Genomic DNA, 24,371 nt, shown 5'->3' with positions numbered 1-24,371 from the left:
TGATCCACCCAACGCGTTTACGTTTGATACGAGTTTGCAATTGCAAATCCAACTTTAAATTTCGAAGAGCACAAAGCCGCGGAAGAGACTCTAAGTATTTATTTCTTAGTCTGGGTTAGAAAGGAGTCTTAAAAATGTTTGGCGACGCTGTGAAGCCGTACCTGTAGAGCTGTAACGAACAGGGCAGAGCAGGTTGCTGCACACGGGTGCAGCGGAGACACTATTTGTTCTTGAAAAGCTTCTTTGCGAGTGGCTTAAAGAATAAATCTGCTGCGTCCTTCAGAAAATTAGGGCTCGTTTCAGGACACATCAAAAGATTTTTTTAAAGTTTACCTATTGTTATGAGTAACCCCCTTTGTTGGGTTACAATCCCGTGTTTCGACACTTTCAATGAGGAAACCGAAATAAGGGCAAACCGCGCAGCATCGGGACTAACTACATAGTTTGCATTTGCCACCGTCTCGAGAAAAGGATCCCAGGGTGTCTCTGCGGTCCCTTAAACTTTCCACCCGCGGGGAAGCGCACTTCAGCAGAAAAAACATTTTGAAGGATTCCTGGAAGTTTAGGAGCCTTCTCCAGGCTGCGAAGGGGGGAAACGGCGGTAGAAACGTGCGACTTTTCGTTTGGCTCTTCAAAGCACATTTCCCAGTGCGCGACCAAATACTTCTTTTAGCGAAGGGAGGGTGTCCTTTCCAAAGCGTGACAGCGGGTTTGCAGAGCACCCGCCCCTGTTTCCCGGCGTGGGGACGGGGAGACCGCGCTGTGCTTGCCCCGTGGGTCCCCGGCGTGGGGCGAGGGCAGACGCGAGTGGGTGCGCAGCGCGCAAGGCGGGAGGCACTGGCGATCCCCAGGGACACCTGATGCGAGGGCAGGGGAAAAGGCGCCCGTCGCTTCCAGACCGGCGCTACCTGCAGGCACTCAGCCGAAGCAGACGCCGATCCGGGGGGGCTTCAGGCCGAGCGTTTGACAAATAAGCTCCGGAGCGGTGTGTTGTCCTCCGCGGGAGCCTAGGACAGCGCTTCCCGTTTGGGTGCCAACCTCTTTTCCCGTCCGTAACGGAGTCGAACGGGGCTCGCCCTGCAGCGGCCTTCGCCCCTGCACGCTTGCCGCTTAACAAGCGCCTGGACGGTGCGAGGGCGCAGGGGAGAAAAACACGGCGCTTGATTTCACGGCTGCACATAAGTTTGCCCCGTCAGCAGCGGCAGGAAAAGGCGGCCCGGGCTCAAGGGCGCTGGGCTGTGTGCCTGTTGCGCGCCTGTGCGCGCCCATTGCGCGCGTGTGCGCGTACGTGAAACGCTGCAGGCAGTGGTGGGGAAGCTGATGCACGACTTGTTTGCGTGGAGGAATTAAAAAAAAAAAAAGCCCAGATCCCCCCCCCCCGAAACCCCAAGCCCATCGAAACCCTTTCGCCGTGCCCAACGCCGTACCCAGGGGAACGGGGAGGGCGGGCTCGGTGCCGGCAGGACGCGGAGGGGCCCGCAGCTCCCCGGGGACAGCGCAAGCGTGCTTGTGGGAATACCCTCAGCGGGATTTCCAGCAAAGGGGACATTTCCTTCAAAATTGTGTGCGTGTGTGCGTGTGTAAAAGGGAGCCTGCCCCGGCCGCTCCCCCGCAGAGAAGGCGGGCGGTGGGGCGGCGGGCACCAGGTCTCGCGGCGCGGAGCAGCCCCGCGGGGGCGGCGGGCGGGCCGGGCTCCCTCAGTGCCCCGCTTCCCTGTCTAACCAGCCCCTTGGTTCCCTTGCAGGTCTGGGCGACGCCTGGGGACAGCCGAGCAGGATAGGGCCCTTGGATAACGTGGCCAAGGAGCTCGGATCCCATTTGCTTCAGGTAGTGGACGCCTTCCTCCCCTCGTACGCGCTGCGCGTCGGAAATCTTTTGTTTCGGTGCGGTTCACCTTCCCACCTCCTCCCTCTCCCCCGGACTGTTTAGAGGAGCCTCTTTCTTTTAATCCGGAGCCTCAAACCGCCCAGGAGGGAAGGAAAAATCGAGACACCAATCGCTTAAATTTTTTCGCCTTTGATATCAGCAGAAACAACAGCCCGCTGTGGCACTAATCTTACGTGCCTGCAGAGTATCGCCCAGGCGTGAAGATGGTAACTAAACGCACCAGAGCTGCTCAGGATGGCCGTTTGGTCCCGCAAACAGCCCCTGGGGGACTGCGACGGGCAGGGGTGTATTTACGGCCGAGGGGTGCTGTCGGCGTGCTTCAGGACATCGGAGGTCGTAGTTCTCCATCGATAATTCAGTAGGGGAAACCTTGAAAAGAGCACACGGCTGCAGAGGCAGGAGGCGAACATCTGGATTAGATCTCCTATTTACGTTAGCACCTGAAAACACAGTTGTTGGAGATCCCGTTGATCTGCTCTGGAATTCTTCTGAGTTCCCTCTGTGTAGCACGTAGGAGAATGTAGGAAGTCGTAGTTGGGGCATGTATGCCAGCCAGAGAAAAAAAATAATTACATTTAGCTCTATATTTTATATGTGAACTTAATACAGCGAGGATTTTTGTGCCCCGATTTTAAAGACCTAGTAAACCGTAATCATTTAACGGTCGTTTTTATTGTAGAAGGTTAACTTCTGGTCATAGAACTGAGGTTGTTTTAACTGTTCACTCGGGTGGGGATAAAAAGCTCAAAAGAAACTCTGTTCGGGGTTTGTGACTGCTCCCCCCCACCCCCACCGACGTTTGTCTCCGCCAGGCGGTGGCATTCGTTGGCCGCGCGGCGCCCCCCTTCCTCGAGCCCGGCCGTTGGCCGTGCGGAACCTCCCTGCCTCGCGCCCCGGCCGTTGGCCCCGGCGGCAACCCTTGGCCGGGCCCTTGCGTTTGTTTTGAAAATGATGAGACGCGGAGGCGTGACAGCCTACTGTCGACCTGAGCTTGGAGTGCTTCAGGGGCTGTATTTAGTGAATAATCAAACGTACAGGTTTCCCGCTCCCTAGCGCCTTGGTAGTGTAGCCCCTCCGGTGGTTGCCAGTCTCCTCGGGCTCCAGCCAGCTGCATGCTGCAAGGGAGGTCAGTAGCTGCAAAGGAAGAACGACACCAACGGCAGGACTAGGGAAGCTGTGTGAAACCACTTGAGATTTGAGGTGGCGTGCTTGTTTTTTGATACAGCAACCCTGCAAAATATCATCCGCCCTCCTTAAATAACAAGAGCACGCTTTTGGTAGAAGGATTTGAAGCATGCTCTGTTGATAGAATAAAATAAATGGATACTGATAAAATTGAAAATCATTTCTCGTGGAGGGATTTCAACTTATGAAGTACACAGTTCGAATTATAAGTAGTTGGTGTTGGATCAGCTCTTTCAGAAATCATTGGTCTACCTTGAAAATACATATGTAGTTATATCATAAAAATCATTGTTACACTTGCTCCTTCCTGTTAGCTGTTAGTAACTGAAGTTGCAAACTTAAGTAATACTACATGCTAATCACCTGTAATACTAATTTTACAGTTCAGTTATTTCTGGAACTAGGAATGCTTAACATTTTAATAAAAACAGCACATTTACTGTAAACTTTTTTTAAGGGTTCTTAGACTGAAACTTTACATATAAAGTTTCAGCTTCAGTATGTTTTTTTATAGAGATAAGTTAGAGACTTCTAAGCTAGACAGTAATGGAAGAATTAACCCAATTTAATTATGGTACTGGGAAGGGCAATTGCAAGATGTTTAGAAGGAAACTTATGCTTAAGGATACAATAATTTATTTCCCATTTTAATACTGCTACAAAAGTTAATTTATGTTCCCCCTCCCAAAAAAAAGTAAAGGCAAAAAGTAATCTGGTTTCAATTACATGCAGCAGAATCGTTAGTAGGCCAGAGAATAATTTGCGATATTTTTTTTACTGGGGCAGCACTGTAAGACCATGAAGCATACAGAATTTTATTGAGTCTCTCCTGGTTCAGTAACTTAAAATGTGAATTAAAGTAGGCATTTGTTTTATCTGTGTACTTAAAAAATTACTTTTCCATTCTAAATATATTTTCCAGTGATTGTTATATATATGTATTGATCAAGGGTTCCCAAACTGGTTAGAGATATTGGATACTTAAATTTTTGGCCGAGAAAATCAGGTGCTATTAAAAGAATGCCTAAACTTGGGCACTGAAGAATCAAGGTACCCCAAATTAGCAGTTTGTATGTACAAATTGTGGTCAGTTTTGGCTAATCTGAACCATTTCCAGCATATTTGTTTTTCTTTTATGAAAGATTTATGATAAAAAATAAACTTCTGTTTTTACCCAAACAACTAATATTCAGGTCAATATTACCATGAATAATAATTTACAGGACTGGCTCTTGAGTCTGCATTACATACTACCATTAGTTTAGAGTCACAAACTACAGGAATATAGCTTTATGAGTATAAATATCTCTCTTCAAGTGTGATAATTTTTCTCATGCTGATTTATTTTATTTTCTTTTATCCTCTGTAAGTTCACATAGTTACATAGCGACAGCCCTCTGTTCACAAATGCATCAATAAAAATACAGTCAGAAGAATTTAAAACATTGTTTACAGTATCATTAAATATATCGCAAATAGCGGTAAGCTGTGTCTGCCAATTACACCATAAAAAACAGCTTGCATAGTACTAGATTTTCCGCTAAAAGTACGACATAGCTCAGGATTTGTGTTAAGTACTAAAATAACCAGAATAAACAGGAGAATGTTAACTTAAAGTGAAGCAATAAAGCTAGCATCTGTAAGGGAAATGAATTGGATTTCACAATGTGTGTGTGTGTCATAGTGTTTGTAGGAACAGTATCAGATAAAGATTTCTTTTTTTTAAATACTGTATTTGCTGCTCTTGAAGTGGAATAACAGCCTTCTTCCAAAAGACTTAAAAAAAATTCAGTGTAAAAGGTTTAAGCAGTATTTTCTTTTACCTTACATATTTCTCTTTTACAGACTTTGGATGGCTTTGTTTTTGTGGTAGCATCAGATGGCAAAATAATGTACATCTCAGAAACAGCATCTGTACATCTTGGCTTATCGCAGGTATGAGTGATATATTTTGTCCATCTGTTAAATATTGATAGTAGATTTGGAAGTTGTGCGAGTGTCTTGCTGGATATACAAACTCATTGGCTTTTAGGGATATTTGAAGCTTTGACTTTGTTCTCTGATAAATGGCCTTACTTAAATACTCAAGTTTCTTTTACTTCAGCCAGTTCATGACCATCTTTACATCTTTCCTTGTTCATTGTATCTTACTCCCCATTACCTTTAAGAAGGGTAATAAATAATACGATATTGCAAATTTCAGATATATTCTGAGCTTGAAACCCAAACCCGTTGCCTGTGTGGTAATGCTATACATCTGAAATAAAGTTTAGAATTCAAGTCTATATGTTTTAGATGGTGTAAGATACTGAGACTTGCTATGAAATAGAGAGGAAATCTGATGTGGAACATGAGTTTTATGGTAAATGTGTTTTTGAAAAAAAAGAAAAGGGGGCAGATTTATGAGTGTTCACATGGAATTCAGGGTAATTTTTCCTGAGTTTTTCCAGCTCAGTGGTCTTTTCAGTAAAGCATTTTATATGGTTGTGATAGAACTCATAAAACTCAGTTTACTACTGTTCTGCACAAGAAGTATAAGGGGGTTTTATTGTTTTTTTTCTTGGAAGGACATTTCTAATTTTTTGCCTTCTTGGGATAGGCACATGGGCAAAAAGACATGAATTTATTGCAGAGTACAAGTTTCCATACCTTTGTGTGGAAATGTATTACACAAATTCATCTGTAACACCTGACCTAAAGTTTGCTGAAGTCCAATAGAAAAACTCCTAATTAATTTCGCTGGGCCCTGGACAAGACTTGCAAGGAACAGAACTATTTCTTCAGAACCAGTTGCAGCTCAGGTACTTCTCAGAATTAAATAAAGTTAAATTAAGAATAAATAGCAGAGAGAAGAAGAATGAGAAGGTGAAGGTGAGAGAGGGCAAGATGTTCTGTTTCAGGCAAGACTGAAAAAGTGTGTGGAATATGCACTGTGACTATTCCCATAAACAGAGAAGCAGCTGAGTTGTGGAGATTGTAAGTGCACTTCAGCTTAAGTAGTACCTAAATTTTTGAGTGAAAAATTGTAAAGCTTGTTGGATGTGTTTTTATAATAGTAGTGTTAGAATTAGTAGTTATAAGAAAAACAGAACTCTAAATACCTAGGAAAAAAACCTATATCATCTTATAAACACCACTTCTAAATGCAAAGGCAACTTATGTTCCCTGTTTTTTAATCCCTTTTGGAAAAAGTAATTTTGAGAATCAGTGTTCTGTGTGGATACCTTTTTTGTGCCAGCTTAAAAAAATGTGTCCAGGGAACATTCTTAGTTTAAGTAATTTCTTTAGCTGAGTCTGCTACAGCATCGTATTAGTTGTTTCATAACATTTAATGCACGTTTAAATAATTTTAAATATTACCTTGCTTCAGAATAAACTTTCCTAGACTATGGCCATGTTTTCTACTCTGAATCAACAGCCTCATTAAAAATTTTTCTTCCCCTAACTTTTTGAAAAGATCTACCATGATCATAACTGTTTAAATAGATTCATTTAAGCAGTATGATTATTCCAAAGCAGTGAGTGTTCCCACCTGTCCTTGCTGAAGTAGTTTTGCCTTTTGCACACACTGAATTCCCTGTGCATTGCTCAGGTAAATCTTTATAAGCTTTTACTGTAAGAGTTTTGCTGAGAAAAAAGAGAGGATTTGGTCATATTGTTTGTTGAAGTAAGTTTAATAAGCAAAATCATAAATAGTTCACCATAGCAAAGATTTGTAAAGGAATGGGATATTCCCTTGAACTCCCCAGAAGGCTGTAGATCAGGGAGGGCAGAGAGATGCGAAATTTAAGGGCATGTTTTAGACACTTAAAGCATTAAGTGCTTCAGCAGTTTCACAGCACACAGGTTTTTATTTATGAATACAATAAAACAGCTAAACAAGGTGGTGATTTTTCCCCCTCTTTCCTCATACTGTTTTATCATCTAATCTGCTCCTACCATTTCTTAATGCTTTATTTTTCAAGGGACAATTTTGTTTTAAATAATACTAGGATTAATACTAGGATATTCCTACATACTGGGATATTAATATTAGGATATTCCTGTAAGCTTCCTAGGGCTCTAAATGAGTTCTTTTTCCTACTTCTCTGGAAATCACTGGGAATTTTGCCACTGACATCAACAAGAATAAGACTGGTTTCTAGAAGCAAACTTTGCAAGTCTCCCTCACCAAGTCATAATCCCACACTATGTTTTCAACAAGAGCTCTTACAGAGCTCCAGCCAATACAAGCTGAGACCAGAGTGATGATGATTGTAGAAAATCTTTTAACATGTACATAGAAAGGCCTTTTTATTAATAATTTTGACAATTAACTAGTCTACACATCAATTTCCAGTTAAAGTGCAATTTGTTTAAAAAGATATATTTAAACTAAATAAAAACTCCATTTAAAATATTTACAAGATATTCTTGGAGACCTACTACAGCAGTCTTTATCTTCTAGTTGATCTTGAATTTAACTCAGCAGAAAGACCGTAGAACTTCTGAATAACCCTTCAGTAGCCAACATGGTTAAGCTAGTTAAAAAATGTAAAAAAAAACCATTAAGGATATGTTCTTAAGTCCTGTTTTTCACCACTAGTTCACTCTTTTTGACAGTGCAGGCTGAAGTATCAGAAACAGTATTTCTGAAAAGGCTACATCTTCATTTGTGGATCTGTCACTTAATGTGTGGGTTTGGATTTTGAACATCTTCTCCTCTGTACTGTATTAATAAATACTGAAGGTTAGGACCCCCTCTTCCGTCTAATTTTAATCGGCCTCAGACCAACGTTGAACTGACTTGTACCAGCTCAGGTAGAGCCAATTCCTTGCCTCATTTTTCCATGGATAACAAATAGGTTCAGATTCCCCAAATATTTTTTCTGCTCAAAGTCCAGTGACAGAATGAAGAGCAAAATTCTCTTAGGAAACAATGGTGAAAGATACATATTTTTTTAATTTTGAAAGTCTGGACCTTATTCCAGCCATTTTCTGGGTCCATGAGCGAGTCAAGCTTATCTTTGACTTTTGATAAATCATGAAGTATTTAACCACAAACATCTGAACTTTTCAAGAGTTTATTTTACTTTCATCAAATAAGTATATGAAAGGCAAAATATGTAATTATTTGCTCTAGAATCCATCTACTTAGTCCTCTGTGTTTATTATGAATCATTTCTTGGCAGGAAGAAAATGTGCAGCTGAGTTACACATAAAAAAGCTCTTAGAAGGAAACAGCGATATTTGGTAGTAAGCAGGTATTTACAGATATTAAAAAGCTGCATCGAGGAAGCTGGTTTAATAAGTCTGAGGTGTGAGATTTTAGAAAGTTTATGAATTGAACCATATAGTTTATTTTTTTAAGTATTTGGTATTTCACTGTAGGCTTTAAAATAGCAAACATACACTATGCCTAGCAGGAGACTATGGTCAGTTTTGAAATTATGTACACATATTTTGGTTATTTGACTCTTACTTAGCCCCCGTCTTTTTGCAGTCAGCTTTATGTTTCCACTCACATTTTTACAATCAATTTTGGTTTCAGTGTTGTACATTCACCCCCCACTGATTTCACTGGGGTTGCAAATGCATGCATCAGAGTAGAAAGTGTTCCTATGTATATATTGTATATTATATATTGAGAAAAAATAGTCATTAGTTTGACAAAGCACTTTAGTTTTGAGTTTTAGATATAAGCCCTGTGATGCAAATTACCTTTTGGATAAAACTGTGACCTTGAGCCCAGTCTTGTGAATCATGTGAACAAACATGTACATCTGCGAGTAGTCCTTTTGAAATAAGTAGTTACTTTTGGAAAAGCAAGAGATAGCATGAGTTACAGTTTGTTAGAGCAGATGCACCTTAATATGGTTATGATTACAAACAGTACTAGCAGACATGCAATAAGATTTTTTGGATTACTACAGTTGATATTGCAGGTCAGGCTAGTAGATGTTGGTTTTGTAAGAAAGTCTTTATATTGAAGGGAGAGGTGGTTTGAACATAGCTAACCATGAATAATATTTTGTAAGCTGTATTCTTTGATGCAATTGGTTTAATTTCAGAGTCAAAACATGCTCTTCAGCAGTATGACCTTTAGCCAAAGTCAGAATAGTAAGAACAGGGACATATGCGATACTCCTTTCAATTCAAACATTGATGCCAGCTGAGTATTTCTCCAAATGACAGTTTTCTTCTTGTTCTGGTTTACTAAGCATATAGACCAGTGAAATACCTATTACCATAAGAATTAGTTTTTGAGAAAAATCATAGTTTTATGTGTCTATAGATGATCATGGTAATTACAGGGATAGCTGCAGACACTTATTTTTTTCATATAATTACAAACAAACAGAAACACTGAGAAGAAGCATGACTCACAGCGAGATTGTGTATTCTCCTCCCTCCCCCGTCACTAAAGCTTGAATATGGAGTGTTACTATAACAGGTTCCCACCTGTTATAATCCTGAAAAGGAACAGTCAGTGCTTTTTAAGGAGAACTCTTAGAGAAAATTATATAAATGAATCAACACAGTTAAATCTTTCTCTCTCTCTCTCTCTTTCTTTTGTTCATTTGTGTTTTCTTTTTTTTCTTTTTGTTCTTTTTCTTTCATTTTCCTTTCTCTTTCTTTCTTTCTTTCCTTCTTTCTTTTTCTTTCTTCCTTCTTTCTTTCTCTCTCTCTTTTTTCTCTCTTCCTGTCTTTCTTTTGTGAAATTTTACTTATATAAATGGGCAAATATCTGGTTAGAATATCAGGGTTTTTTTGGTTTTTTTTTGCAGGGAGGGGTTGTTGGAAAGAAGCAGTGGGAAATAGATGGCTAGAAAATGGTAGTTTGCATAGTCTTTGGAAGAGACATTCCATGAATAATGCAGAAAATGGAACTATGAGAAACATTTTTGGAAAAAGATTGCTTTGTGGGTAGACAACTTCATTTATTCCAAAGAAAAGGCAACTCACAAATCTTAGCAAATCAGTAGGATTGGTTCAGAAGAATAGGTTAAATTACTTCACCTCTCAGCTGTCTCTGATCTTGGGGGCCCAAGGCACATCAGGCCACACTGAACAATTGGGCAGCCTGACACTAATTTAAAACACAGGCTCAAAGTATTGGTTCACTCCTTAAATCAATTACTCCATCTATCTGAGACTTTTGTTGGTGAGTTTTATACATGGCAAACAGAGTTAGCAAAAAGGACATATGATGCACTCCATTCTTTTTTTTTGCACAACAGTTATTATGGGTACAACAGTGTGAAAGGCAGAAGTATGTTCCTGTGCGAGCAAAGTTTAAGTAAGAAAAGGAAAAACATAGATATTTAAGACAGATCTTGTCTTTTTCTTTATTGTGCATGTTTACTTCAAGCAGCAATGGCTCAGTCCAGTGCCTATGAAAATATGAAATTGCACCTATCGCACCACATATGCATGTATGTGCACATTTATGAGTGTGTGCATGTTTCGCTGTGTTCCTCACTGAGAGGGTTGGGGAGATGGCTCTATCTTTTGAATTCAGTGGCTATTGTTCTGCGCCCTACGTACTACTCTGGATTGAGTGTGGTGGATGGCCTTTGAAAAGACACAAAAGAAAATGTGTAAGTCTTAATGGTTTGGCTCAGGCAGCCCAACTGCAGGCTGAATGCAAGGTGATTGTTTTGGGGAATTTGTAAAAACATTTTTTAGGGTATCCATCTCTCCGAGAGACGTTAACACTGTTCACAGAGACTTTATGCTATTTTGTGGCAATCTAACGTTTCTACAGCTTCTCTAGTTTATCACTTAATTTGCCAGCTCTCTCTTCTAGCTCTTCTGTGTCCAGATCATCACCAGAAATTCCCACAAAAGCCCCTATGAGTTACTGCTAAAGAAGAATTAATTCAGTTTAATGGTATAATTTGGAACACAGTTTTGATACACTAAACTTATGTTTAAAAATGGTGTGTAGTTACACGGGTGCAGTATATGCAGGTCACTGAACAACGCTTTGGGGACTGGAAAAGGAAAAGCTAGCTGCAGTGCTTCATGTGTTACATGTCTCTTCACAGGTGGAGCTTACTGGCAATAGCATTTATGAATATATACATCCTTCTGACCATGATGAGATGACGGCTGTTCTTACTGCTCACCAGCCTCTTCATCCTCACCTCTTACAAGGTACTTTTGTGATCTGTGATCAAACTACTATTGTAAACTACAAAAAGTAACAACACTAGACTGAAATGTGACAAGTTCATATTTATCTGATGTGAAGCTATGTACACAAATGGAGGAGGAGCATGAACTTGAAACTGTGACCTGGGATTTTGGCTTGTAGCAGTGAAGAAAGTAAGGTATCCTAGATTAAACAATTCTTTTCATCCCATGGAGTCCTTGCAGTTTTAAACTGTTTTTTAGATTTTACCCTGTGATCATTTCATCTCTCTTATTTTGTTGTCACAGCTGATGTGGAATGTTGAGACAGCCTAGCTGTGCACAGCTGCGGCTATGCAGTCTTAGGGAAGAAAAAAAAGGATTGCATTAGGAAATTTGGAAATAGGAGGACACTTTTAATGTTTTAAAAACATTAAATTTGGAGTTTGAACAAAAAACCAGAACCAATACCCTCCACTCTAGGAAGAGCAAAAATGGGTTTTGTGAATGACCTACATTTAGAAACTCTCTTTTAAAAGATGTTCTCTCTGGGAAAACAGTGTCCTCCTGCCTTGATACTGGCTCACTGATTCGCCACACCTCTCCACAAATCCTGTTCACGTGCTGCAGATGATTCACCCATGCATACCCCTGCAGCATGGTGCTAAGCTGGATGGAGTGTCAGGAAAGACTCTTACTGATGATGTGAACACCTGCATCAGTCTGGAGTGTTTAGTCCACTGTGGCTGTGCTTAGACACTACTCATAAGTATTGGCATAAACCTTTGTGTATTAAGTTGACACATCAGTATTTTAATTACTATACAACTAGCAATGATATGCTTCTTTACACCATCTTCAGTAGCTTTCATTTCCTAGTGGCAGTTCTTTGGACTTCAAAATATTAAAAGATTTTGGCCCCATCATGTTCAACATACTTTCACATACATTCCATAATTGCTTAATCAGTAGTATCTCACATCATGCCAGTTTATGACTGGCCTTCTTAAGACACATCTCCTAAAAGCGTGATGTGCTTTGGGTTTACATGACAGTTCTATTTAGGATTGGACTTTTTTTTTACCTTTCTGGTGCCTGGGCTGTTTCTGCACTTGATCTCACCATAGTTCTGTCTACTGTGACTCCACCAGCACAGAACTATGTACCCTCTGAATGCAGGGAAGTTTAGTGTGCCTGGGAGCATATGTACTGCTGTGAGATGGTGTTAAAGAACTATCTTTGCTTTCCTCTCTCTTCCTCCTCCACAGATTCTCTTTTGTACCCCTTGGTGACCTGAAAAACAAAGCCTTCCTTTCCTTGTACTCTTCTGCTGTTAGTTGTTACTTGACTATTTCATAGTTTCTTCATTCCTCTTTCTCTCAGGGAATTTTTTTTCAGGTTTAATAATTAAAAAAAATTTCCTTTTCCTTTTTCCTACCTTACTGATAAGCAGAGGGGGTGCCTGTGGTATAAATCCATGGCTTTCCATGCAGTTCTGCTGGTATCCAGGGTTGGTGTATTCAGTGTCTTGCCAAAGGCAATAGCCTCATGTTTTTATTGTAATACATTTTTATTTTCTAACTGGAAAATTTCTATGAATTTAAAATCATGGGCAACTGACAGAAAATAATTTCTATGTCAAATGCAAATAAGCTCTCAGGTATTCCTATTGTCTATTAAATGTTAGAAGCAGTGAGATAACACACTAGTACTGCAGTTCTAGAAGTTATTTTTGTTCAGAATGAGGTATTACCTGTTTCTTGCTTACATTTGTATGTCTCTGGATGCTTATCATGCCTGTTAATATTTGTTTTCTGAAAGAATTGGGTCCCTCTCATTTTAGCTACTTGTGGTCAAATTCTTCATTTCCTTTACAAATTGTCTTCATATTCTGCATAGATACTGTTTAGCATTATTAGCGTTAAGCTGTAGTGAAAAGGTAGAGGAAAATTTACTTTCAAATGCCTGGTGATCCATTTGTATATGTTTTGTTTCATGTTAAATTTTGTGAGGTAGAGGAAATGGATAGGCTGTGTTCCCGTTTATACAGTGATTTTTTTGCAAATCTTACTTGTATGTGTCTCTTCCCAACACAAGGCATGGAACTAGAGCATTAAAATATGCAGAATCCTTACATAAATCTTTTTAAAATGAAGGATTGATCAAATACTTTTTTTATGGTATTTGCATTCCCTATGCAAGTTGTGTCCTTTTCTTCAGCAGATGCATTTAATCTTGAGGTATAACCTGAAATACTTGGCCTGGAGAAATCAAGGCAGATTTCCTAGTTGTCTTCAGTGAACCCCTGAAACTTTTTAATGAATGATACGAATGAAGCAACTTATCTCTAAATCTTAGTAGGTATTCTGAATATTTAAATAAAGCATGGAGTTCTACACATAACTTAGTACAGAGGGAAGTTGAGTGAAAGTGGATTTATATTCTAATAAAAAGAAAAACAAAGGCCTTTTTTAAGATCAATTTTTGTCATTTTAGTTTGGTTTTATTTCTTTTGATCTCTTAAAACATGTCTGACTCATCAAGTCACTGGGTCAACAAAAAACTTTCCCTTTATAACTTAATTACATTATAGACCTCTCCAGTCTGTGGTATTACCCTGAAATACCTCAGGAGTAAAATCAATATTGCACTGCAGATGCACATATTCGTAACACAAATTTACAGCTTGACTTACATAACTTTACTTGCTCAAAATGTGTTCTTCAGCTACGTTAGATACATACATGTATTTTTAGTTCAGTTGCTATTTCAGTGGTTGTAGCTTGATAAGATCTCTTATGATAGAAGTAAAGTCATGAAGGTAAACATACATATCTATACTTTGTGGTATTCTGTTACAGGTCTTGAATAACCCAGAGTACAAGTTATTTTTGAACCTTTGCCCTCCAGTTTCACAGTCTTTGTAAATTTTGGTGCTTTCCCTTTATTTATTTATTTATTTGCTTTTATTTTTCCTCATTGTCCTCTGTTATTCTCTTCAAACCTTCCCCTCTCTCTCCAGTGGTTCATCAGTTCCTTATAAGCTTTCCTAAAAGACCAAATAGTACATGAGAAAGCTAGAAGCTTTGAAGCTGTTGAGGTTTAGTACTTTTATTTGCATGAGTTTTATTTCTCAGGGAAAACAAATTATCACTCGTTGCATAAAATCAGATATAATATGCCTTTCGTTGTATAATGCTCACTGTCTCATTATTCTCTTCAAATATCTCAGCTTCGTACTCAAAAAGTAATATATTAGTTTAAAAAGCATAAGCCTTCTTAAATTACAACTTTCTATTGAAAAAAACAAACTCATACTTTCCTAACATTTCTGGTACAACAAGGCACATCTTCAAACACGAAGGCTAGATACTTTGCTTTTTAAATGACAGTGAAGATTCTTGAATAATCACATGCTTCCAGAAGTTGCATCTTAATAGCAAGATTAAATGTAATAAAATTTGAAAAGTGGGAATTGATAAATTAGCTGTTGTGTCTTCTCTGTTCAAATAAGTCCAATATGATGCTACAGTGAGTTATGGTAAGGGAAGCTTTGGGGCCAAGAAGCTGGAAGGCAGCAACTCTGAGAAGCATTTAAAAGTCATAAAGGACAAACAGCTCAGTGTGAGTTTGTGTGGTGATGCTGTGGCAAAAAGGTGTAATGGAAAATCCTTGCGTGTATAAGCAGGGGAGTAGTGAACAGGAATAGCAAGGATGAATGATTGTGTTCTTTATATAGTATTAGTGCAATGGACACTGAATTATTGTATGTAATTGTGTTGTCCACTTTAAAAAAAAACCTGACAGATTGGAGAAAGTACAGAAGAGAACCACAAAAATGATTGAAGGACTGGATATGCTTATAATGAGAGATGAAAGAAGACCATCTGTTTGGTTTATCAAAAAGAAGATTGGGAGTTGACTTGATTACTGTGTATGAATACTTCTAACGGAAGAAAATACTGGAAACTAAAGAACTGTCTGTTTTAGAAGAAAAAAACAACTTATCAAGGACCAATGTCTACAAACTGAAGCCGCAAAAGCTCAAATTAGAATAATTCATACATTTATAACTAGGAATTTGATTAACCACAGGAACAAAATACTGAGGAAAGCAGTGGTTTCTTCCTCTTTTGATGTCTTCAGATCAAGGCTGTATGCCTTTCTGGAAGATACACTTTAGGCAAACAGAAGTTACTGAGCTCAGCTCGGGAGTAACTGAGTGAAGTTTAATGATGTGCAATGTACAGGTTAGACCTATGATCTAATGTTCCTTTCTGGCCTTAAAAATCTATAAGCTATGACTCAATGAAAGCCATAAGCCCCATGATCTGTGGAGGCTTTGGAGAATTTCAGCTTTAAATTACAAAGTCTTTAAGCTGCCTTTTTCCTTGCATGACCAGCACTGAAAAAGTAAAGCAATATGTACTGATCCCTTGCTATGAAGGAAGCCAACAGCTGGACTTTCTTTCTGATGGTGACTGGATTGGGGAAAAATAAAGTTCTCTCTTACATACACGCATTAAATATAGGGTATGCCTCAGTGAATCAACTCACATGAGTCATTAGGCCAACTTTGCACCCAGGGACGCATTTGTAATGGAATAAATCCATTATATTCAAGTAGAATGGGTTAGTAACAAAAATAAAGAATAATTTGATGTCTTTTCCAAATAATGTGTACTGTCTGTACCTCAGAGTTTTGTGCTCCTTATACCATCTGCATCTGTTGCAAAGCCTGATATCAAGATTCCTGGGCCTCTGTCCCAAGATCTGCAATACTTCAACAGGAACCATTCTGGGAATTGGTTCATGGTGTAGTGCTAAGGAACTGGTCTCTTCAATGCAGAGAAGTGGTTTTGGTGTGTGCCATCTTTTCTTGAGCAGTTACAGTTCTGAAAGTGTCTCTTTTCTGTTTGTTCTAGTAGGGGAACTAACAAACTGGGTGCACTGTATGAGAGTCTTCTGCTGTGGCAGAAGGTATTCCTGCAACGGTGGGGGGGAGCATGGGCTCCAAGATGTTGGATGATGTGGTAACAGTAGTTTCTGAATCTTGGAAGGCTGTGAGGTTACATTTATGGCCAACTGGAGGGACTCAGTGCATGCTGCTTATCTCTCCTCCTCAGTACAGGAGACCTAATAGGTTGTGGTTGTGGTGCCATGCAAAATTTTGCCTGGCCAGCAATACCTCCAGAAACTCACGGAGGCATGTGAGGAGCTTACCCCTTTACTTACATCTAGCGTAGAACTAAACACCTGTCAGACCGGTAAGTCTCCTCTGCTGCAGCTCAAAAGCCAATTTTGGTACAGCATAGCGGTGGTAGCGGCAGGGGAAGGGAGCAGGGGTGGGGAGGGGTAAATGCTGACAGAAGTTTGTGGAGGAGCTTTTACAGGTGCTTTGTACAGAGGTGATAAGCATTGTGAATGTGTCTGAAATAGTGGCTGGCTTTTAGGGACTTGATATTGAGGGTTGCACCATTAGCTACCACACTGTTAACTACACCAGCTCCTCTTAGCATACTAATTAGAGGAAGCAACATAGTGATGTGGTCTGGGATGCATGTACTGAGATTAGTGAGGACCTTATTCTCTTCAAACAATTTTGCTATCAAAAGCGTGTCTGTACAAGGCATTTTTGCAGAAGACTCTTTAACAGTTACAAAACCATAGACTAGCAGGCTTGCAGCAAGATAGTATGACACACAAAACCATTTGGAGGTTGTTGGGAACTGCTGTAGTTCTGCATTATATCCACAAGAATAAGGAAGGACATTTTTGTATGAAGTTTCAAGGCAGTGCAAGTTGGGTATCAGTACTCAATCTATCTGTCGTCACTCCAGCTGAGTACAAGCAAGCAAGAGAAATAAGAGATATTTGCACTTCAGGTTGACTGAGACAAGCAGTTAGGCAATGCTGAGAGGGATCCTGTATTGTGTGTCGCTATTCCATGTGTGTGTTTATTTGGAATTGGCTGATTTGACATTGTATATCTTGTATTGGTTTCATATGCTTTTTCTGAGACTTCAACCCTTTAAAACTTCTACAGCTTCCCAACTTTTTCATTGACTTGCACACCAAGGCATACTGTACTAAAAGCAGTTTATTAAGAAAACTCAGAGTAGACAAAAGTGGAATACTACTGCTATTGTAGACATACCTGTTTTCTGCTAAAAACTGGATAATTCTTACATGATTAGATGGATATAAGTCTAATGTAAGTAATACAAGGAATGTGGAATACATTGTATCAGACTTTCTGAAAACTTTGATGATTTAAGGACACCGTTTCCGTCCAGCTAAGATGCAAATGCCAGCACATACTTTTCCTCTTGAGGAGGAACATCTTTCCTACACACATTTTGCTTGATATCAAAGGAAGGGAGTAGAAATTTGTACATCTGGAAATATTTTTGTTACACTAGATTTTTAAGAATTTTTTCTACTAGTACATATGCAAAAAAGAGAAATGTTGTTAGGAATTTTTATTCTAATTCATTTCAAAATATTTAATGGGAAAACTGTTATTGAAGAGTAATGGTTTAACATGATGATCCTGTTACCACTGTTACAGTTATTTTAGACCTGGGAAACCTAGAAAACATTACTATTTTAGATGTCTGAAAGTGGAAAAGAAGGCAGACTGCTGGCATCCCACTAAAAAAATCTTTTTTCCATTGGTAATTAGCAGTGAAGTATATCAAAGAGAGTAGGGTGTCTCAGAGTGCAACATCTAGACTTTTTATTTCTGCCTGGTGCCTTTGTGAGTTTCTTCACTAATAAAAGTTGGGAAGTGTCACTTGCAGGAGCAAAAGAGAGTTTGGGCCAATGCTAGCAAACTGCTGAATCTGGATAAAAGGAATGATAACAGAGACAATTTACCTTCGGCAGCACTGACAGGATTCTGGATAGAATCAGAACACAGAACAAACTGTCCAAATGGGGAGGAAATTTGGGCAGGTCTTGCAAGCTTGGAATTTGAAGATGGGCTGGCTAACAACAGAGCTGTTGCTTTCCTACCACAGCAAGAGCATTGCAAGAGCAAATAAAATGAGCCCAGAAACTTCAGCTTTCAACTTAGTATGTGCACAGGAACTTACTGTCTATATCTACCCATAACTTTGCCACCTATGGCATTTATTGTTCAACTGGTGTCACTCAGTTACCAAAAAGAAGAAGGAGTATTCTTAAAGGTATGTATTTAAGCCTGCAATCTGCATGTGTATCTAGAGATGCTACAGCCATAATAGGGAGAAGGGAAAATATGTCTAACTATGTTTTATTTCTTCTCCCTTACTTAGAATCCAGTTTTGACCTCACATACCAAGGAAGGACAGGGAAGTGTTGTCATTTCCATTCATCCATTTGCATGCAGTATTTCACTTCACAGAATAGTTCCATGAATGAAACCACAAACCACCATCATCATTACTACCTCACTTTTGCACTGTTCCTTCTGGCACAGCAGAAATGAAGATGGTGGTCGATACGCAGCAGACTTGCAGGTCTGATTCCTGTTTTTGCACTAGCCCATCTCCAGGCCTACTCCTAAACTTGTCCTGAGGAGAGTCCACCAAAGGCATTTGCAAACCCTTTCTCACCATCAAGTTGGTCAATTCTGGATTCTCAGCTTCAAGGTCTTCCTTAAAACTCTGCATGCTATTGCACCAGCCTGTCCTTTGGTACTTTTACCTTTTTTTGTTCTAGAAGTTGAAGTCACCCACACTCTGAATACAGGGATGGAAGGTGGTGGGCTCTGTGACATTTGTCTCTCTTGCTTCTCCAAAAAGCTGTAGCCTTGTTACACTCTCAAAAGAGTCTAGCCAAGATGCTTGCATGCTCTTCTAGTCAGCAGTATGCTGTGTGGGACCCAGATGCTTTGCAGATTACACAAGAATAGGAACTGAACATGTGCAACTTTATAGTACAGAGGAGGTAAGATGAAAATAACCAACTGAAAGGGAAAAAATGTGCAGGGTGTTTGGGGGATGGGCAGTAAAGTGTTATGCAGACATGAACTCATGATGTCTTGTGTTTCCACCCTGTAAAACAGTCCAGCAGGGACATGGAACACAGCTTATCACACATTCATGCTTTGTCTCCAGAGGAATGCATTAGCTTGAAGTAGGTGTGTGCCTCCATACAAGTTGGACTTGAAGGAGGGTAGAAGCAGGTGACAGTATGCACAATGCTTCAGTCTAAGTGCGCTTTGAGAAAGGTTTTCATTTGCCACACTACAGTGGAGCTTTGACATTGTGCCCAAGCTGCCCTGTAGAATGAACAGGAATCAAGCTTTGAATTGATGTGGCACATCATCAGCGGGTAAAGACCTCTCAGTTTTAATGCTGCTTCATAATCTCTCATAGTGACAGATGAGGCATACATTTTTAAAAGAGTGCATGTTGTAGCACTGCAGTTTGCAGGCTTGTACATATCAATTTACAAAGTGGTTCTGCAACAAAATGATGCAATTATTTTGCTAATTTCAAAACTTGTGAACTTTCAGAAAGAGATATGAAATAGTAGCTTTTACCTTACAGAAAATAAAGGCCTAAGAGGTGAAGCTGTGAAAAAGCTACGATGATCTTTGCTCAGTTCACAGTACAAGCAGCAGGCAAACCACAGAATTTTATGACTGCTTTCTTTCAAAAGAGATGAAAGATGGAGTAGAGAGCAAAGATGGATTTCATAGTTGCACCCCCAGGGATGGACAATTCTGGCTTCCATAAAGCTAACCATAATTTCACAGAAATGCTTGGAGAATCCTGTTTGGCAGTCATGTGCAGTATGAGTGAACAAACGCTCAAATTCTTTATCCAAAATAGCAAGACTCATTTTTTGTACCATGACATTTCTCCTGTTTACAAGAGTAAAAAAGAAAAAATCTCTAAAATATAAACAGGCTATTTTGTTCTTAAGGAGTGCTTGCAGTTCAAATGTATTGCAGGGGGATAACTGAAATGGCATACTTCTACAAATGATATTCATGTTGCGAGAAAGAAATACATCTTTTGTATGTCCAGAGACAACAACGCTTCTCTGTGTTCTCAGTCACAGGTTGCTGTGTTTCAGCTCTGTGAGGATGTTAACATACAGATAAGACTATGTGGTGGGATTTGAATTAGGCCATTTGCTGTCTGCCTAATTTATAGGTCTTACTGAATCTAATGGAGCAGTTCTTCACAGAAGGAGCCTCTGTAAGATGACCAGGCAGTATAGTTATATATTAGTGGAATAGAAAAAGTTCTTTGAATCTGAGAAGGAAAACATGCCATTTGATAATGTTCTGGCTGAAAAATAAATTATGATACATTTGAAAGTGCTATCTTGGACATGGATATAAACTCTGACTTGCAGCACCTCACCCCTGTAAAACTCAATATAAATGACACCTCATTTTCTAATGCCCCCTTAAAAATCTAATAGTAGACGTATTGAAAAAATCAGAATCTCAGTAACCTCAATTTCACCCTTCCAAACAATAAAAGCAGAAAAGTTGCAGAAATCTGCTGAAAGTATGTAATCACTTTGATCAAAATTAATATTATCCTTGTATCGGTTTTCATTTCCAAATATTACCAATCATCACTTGGGGAAAATGGTGGAAATTGGAATTCCAGGATAAAAACCAAGAGTTTCACAGGTCATTCTTAAAAAGATTTCAGTAAAAGTTTGTGGAGCAATTTGAAATGTTAAACATTGATACGGGGCAAACAAAATCAGAAATATGTTATAAGTAAATCCAAGCTATAACAAATATTGGAAGTGTCTGGAATAGAAAAATAGAACTGAAGTCACATTCCACATAACAGGAAAAAGAAAAGCACTATGCCAAAAATGGGAGGGTAAGCCCTCAGAAAGAACCCTAAAGCTCTGCTTTTCATCTCTAATTCCTATATGCAATGTCAATCAGTAAAGTCCTGGGAAGTGTTAAAAGCTGTATTAAGATGGTTGGTCTGCTTCTCAGGAAGCTATCATCAGAGCGTTTCAAGAGACTTAGCAATTCAGAAGTAGGGGCAGAGCTTCCTTTTCAGCTATATCAGCCATTGAGACATTTTCTTGACTCACCTTCTGAAAAAATCTTAGAAGAATGTACAAACTTTTAAAAATCATTCAAGTCAATTATGAAAGAAGGAGCAATTGCCCAATTATTTTAAAAGTGCTTGGGAGAAGGAAGCAAACTGCATTCATGTAAACGGGGAAAAGTAGATGTTGACATGGAAAGTAAAGATGAAAATGGGAAAAGCAGGCCCATATTGCAATACCTTTGCCAATAAAGGAAGGCTGCATTAAAACCTTTAGTAGTGATATGCAGATATTTGTCGAAGTTGCAGACAGCTAGGGCAAATGCTACAGAAGTTGCAATTAAACAGATATATTTCATGGTATGTGGTGGACTTAGTGGAATGATAGGTATTTGAAAAGAACAGTGCTGAGTAAGAGATCTAACAGCAGTGACATTTATCATGAACTGCAGTAAAATTTACACTCTCCGTGTTTTAGAACAGAGGTGCCTGCTCAATTAATTGGAACCTGAACTGACTGACTCCAAAATATACGGAGAAACTACTTGGCTATGGAAAAGCAGGACTCTGTGTAGTATTCTGGAAAAAAAAAAAAAAACAACCCCCCCACTCCCATTCTCTCACATACTCACAGAGGCACACAAACACTCATTCACAGTCTTTACCTTGAAACCTTGCAGACTTCTCAGAAATTTGCTGTGTAAGAATCATCTACTGTTCATCACAGCCTTTGGGATACCAAAGTACATAACATTTTCATTTGGGCATGCAAGTGTATTCCTTTTCTCCATATCAGACAAAGCATGTGTAAAAGAGTAAAGAATAACACCGTCTGTAGCATTACTAACACAACTATAGTATGCCTTGCTAAAAGTAGCACAGCAGTAGGCTTTGGGGACTATTCCATGAATGTCATACCAGTGATGTGTAGTGAATAGTTCACTGTCAGTCCACAGTTTTAAAAAGTTCTTGTACTTCAAGTTGATGATTAGGCTTGCAGCTTGTTGTCAGCTTTCCAGTTTCTCACCTCCTTCTGGAAGTTGTAGTCAATGGGATGATATAATATACCATACCTCCTGCAATGACAAATGTGAATTTACACATAAGGCTATACTCTGGTCTAAAATATCCCCAGTTACCACATTCTGTGAAGGTACAGTCCTCTCAGTTCCAGGTGTTGTAAAGGTGCACAATCTGTTACAGTACAGTTTAGCATGGCAAACACTTCTGTGCTTAATTAAGTCACCTTTGTTTTTTGCAGCTCTCAAAATACTATCTTTTGTAAATACACCAAGTTACATCCATTCAAACACACACAGACATTACAGTCAGGTGTTAGTGACCTATTAATCATTATCACTAATAATAATATGAGGTACATCCATCTTCACCCAGAGAAACGGGGTTTATTTGTTTGGAGATGGAGAAACCTTCAATTTAGATCCATTTTTATTTCTTAGTCTCCCTTCTAGTGAAACAGAAACAAAAAAGCAGAAACAAAGCTTGGCAACATATAGTTACCAATATAATAGATGTGGAAAAGATTCTTTTGTGCTATGTATGGAAGACAAAAATAACAAAAGATTGTTAATAATAGTTTTCTTTGTTATCTTATCTGGAACTTCTTCCATGACTGTTTCTGGTCTACTCAGTAGCATTTTGTTTCCCATCCTCTATTAGTTCATGTCTGCAACCTGTTGGTTTCATCTTTTCTCTATAACAAACAGGCAAACTTTATATTTTAGTTTAAATTAGCAGTTGATGCATTTATGCATAGATTTTTACCATCTTCTTTGCTTCTTCCTTTTCCTTTAAAGGAAAGATGTTAACACATCACTTACAATGATGCATTTATAGGTTTAACTTTTCAGAAAAATTAAATACAGTGATTAAGCTTTGGTTATTAGACAGATATGAGTATTCTCTAATACTTCACAATGATTCCTTCAATGGTACTCCTATTCTGATTCAATCATAATATTTTTCTATTTATTATCCTCTCTCAAAGTTTCATACACACATGCTTAACCTGCAATTCTCTCAACCTTTAACTACTTAAGAACTGACACCACTTCATTGTTTTTCTCTCTGTTTCAAACCTCTTGTATCTTCTCAATAACTTAGAAGTTTTCTTATCTAAGATTCTTTGTTATTTACCAAGTTAGCCTTAACTTGCTGGTGTTAGCTTTAACCAGTTGAATCACGATCCTGTGGCTGGTTACAAACGCTACAGCACTCTGTATCCAACTACACTATGGGGGCATGCTGCATTACTAACAACTGTGTTACAGCCTCCCACAGCCCAGAACATCCAGGAGCAGTCAGGCTCTCCTTTTCCTCTTCAGACACATTCAGCTTTTTCCAAAACAATGGCATCTCTCACAGAGACACTGGGCGCCCACACAAACATGAGCAATCATGCCTAATACCTCAGGAGGATCATTTATCATCACGTATACACCCGTTTAGCCTCTTCTGGTAAAAAGGGAGTATGTTGATCCAGACTCCAGATTCTTTTCGGCCACATGGGTCATCCCTTCTTTTGCTTAACCAAGACATCCTAACATCAACTAGCTCAAGCCTCCATACTGGGAGCTCCCTGATGAGTCAGTCCCTAGTTACCTCATGGGTAACTCTCCTTTAGATTGGTGGTGTGAGATATGAGTGATTCAAGAGACTACCGTGTTTGTTGATTAAGCAACAAACTACTAAAAAACTAATAATTCAGTGATCAATAATTAATAAACACATCATTATCATTATGTTACAATTATATTATTTTGTACTCTATTACACACAACTGTAAAGCTACTAATTATGACTCTTCAATCTTATGAATCACATACAACTACTATTAAATTACAGTTCTGTCACCCTTCCCTCCCCAAACCACTTATTACTAGGGTGCAGGTCTACCCCTCTTTGCTCTCCCATACCACACAGCATCTTTGCCCTTGAATTGTTTTAATAAATCTCCTGGTTTCCTAAAGAACCCTTAGTTGGTTCTGAGGACTGGTGTTCCAGCAGGACCTCTTGCTTACAATCTGAAATCACGAAGACGAGACCTCTTCTTAGATAATTAAGGAATTACTAATTTTAAATAAAGAAGGGAAAATGTTAGCTTAAAGCCTGGTTACTGCTCTAGTTTTACGGACATCTGAA

General features: G+C 39.2%; 1 protein-coding gene across 1 annotated transcript in view; it reads left to right on the top strand.

Moving 5' to 3' along the window:
• The window catches only part of SIM2 (SIM bHLH transcription factor 2), a 55,136-nt gene that overhangs the window by 5,962 nt on the left and 24,803 nt on the right, over positions 1-24,371 (top strand). The window contains exons 2-4 of the mRNA XM_013955269.2: positions 1,745-1,827; positions 4,918-5,007; positions 11,103-11,211. Of these exons, the coding sequence (XP_013810723.1) occupies positions 1,745-1,827; positions 4,918-5,007; positions 11,103-11,211 (282 nt within the window). The remainder of the gene's footprint in view (positions 1-1,744; positions 1,828-4,917; positions 5,008-11,102; positions 11,212-24,371) is intronic.

The sequence above is a fragment of the Apteryx mantelli genome, chromosome 1, assembly GCF_036417845.1.
Source record: "Apteryx mantelli isolate bAptMan1 chromosome 1, bAptMan1.hap1, whole genome shotgun sequence".
Classification (NCBI taxonomy): domain Eukaryota; kingdom Metazoa; phylum Chordata; class Aves; order Apterygiformes; family Apterygidae; genus Apteryx; species Apteryx mantelli.
This window is presented reverse-complemented; position numbering and strand designations above follow the sequence as displayed.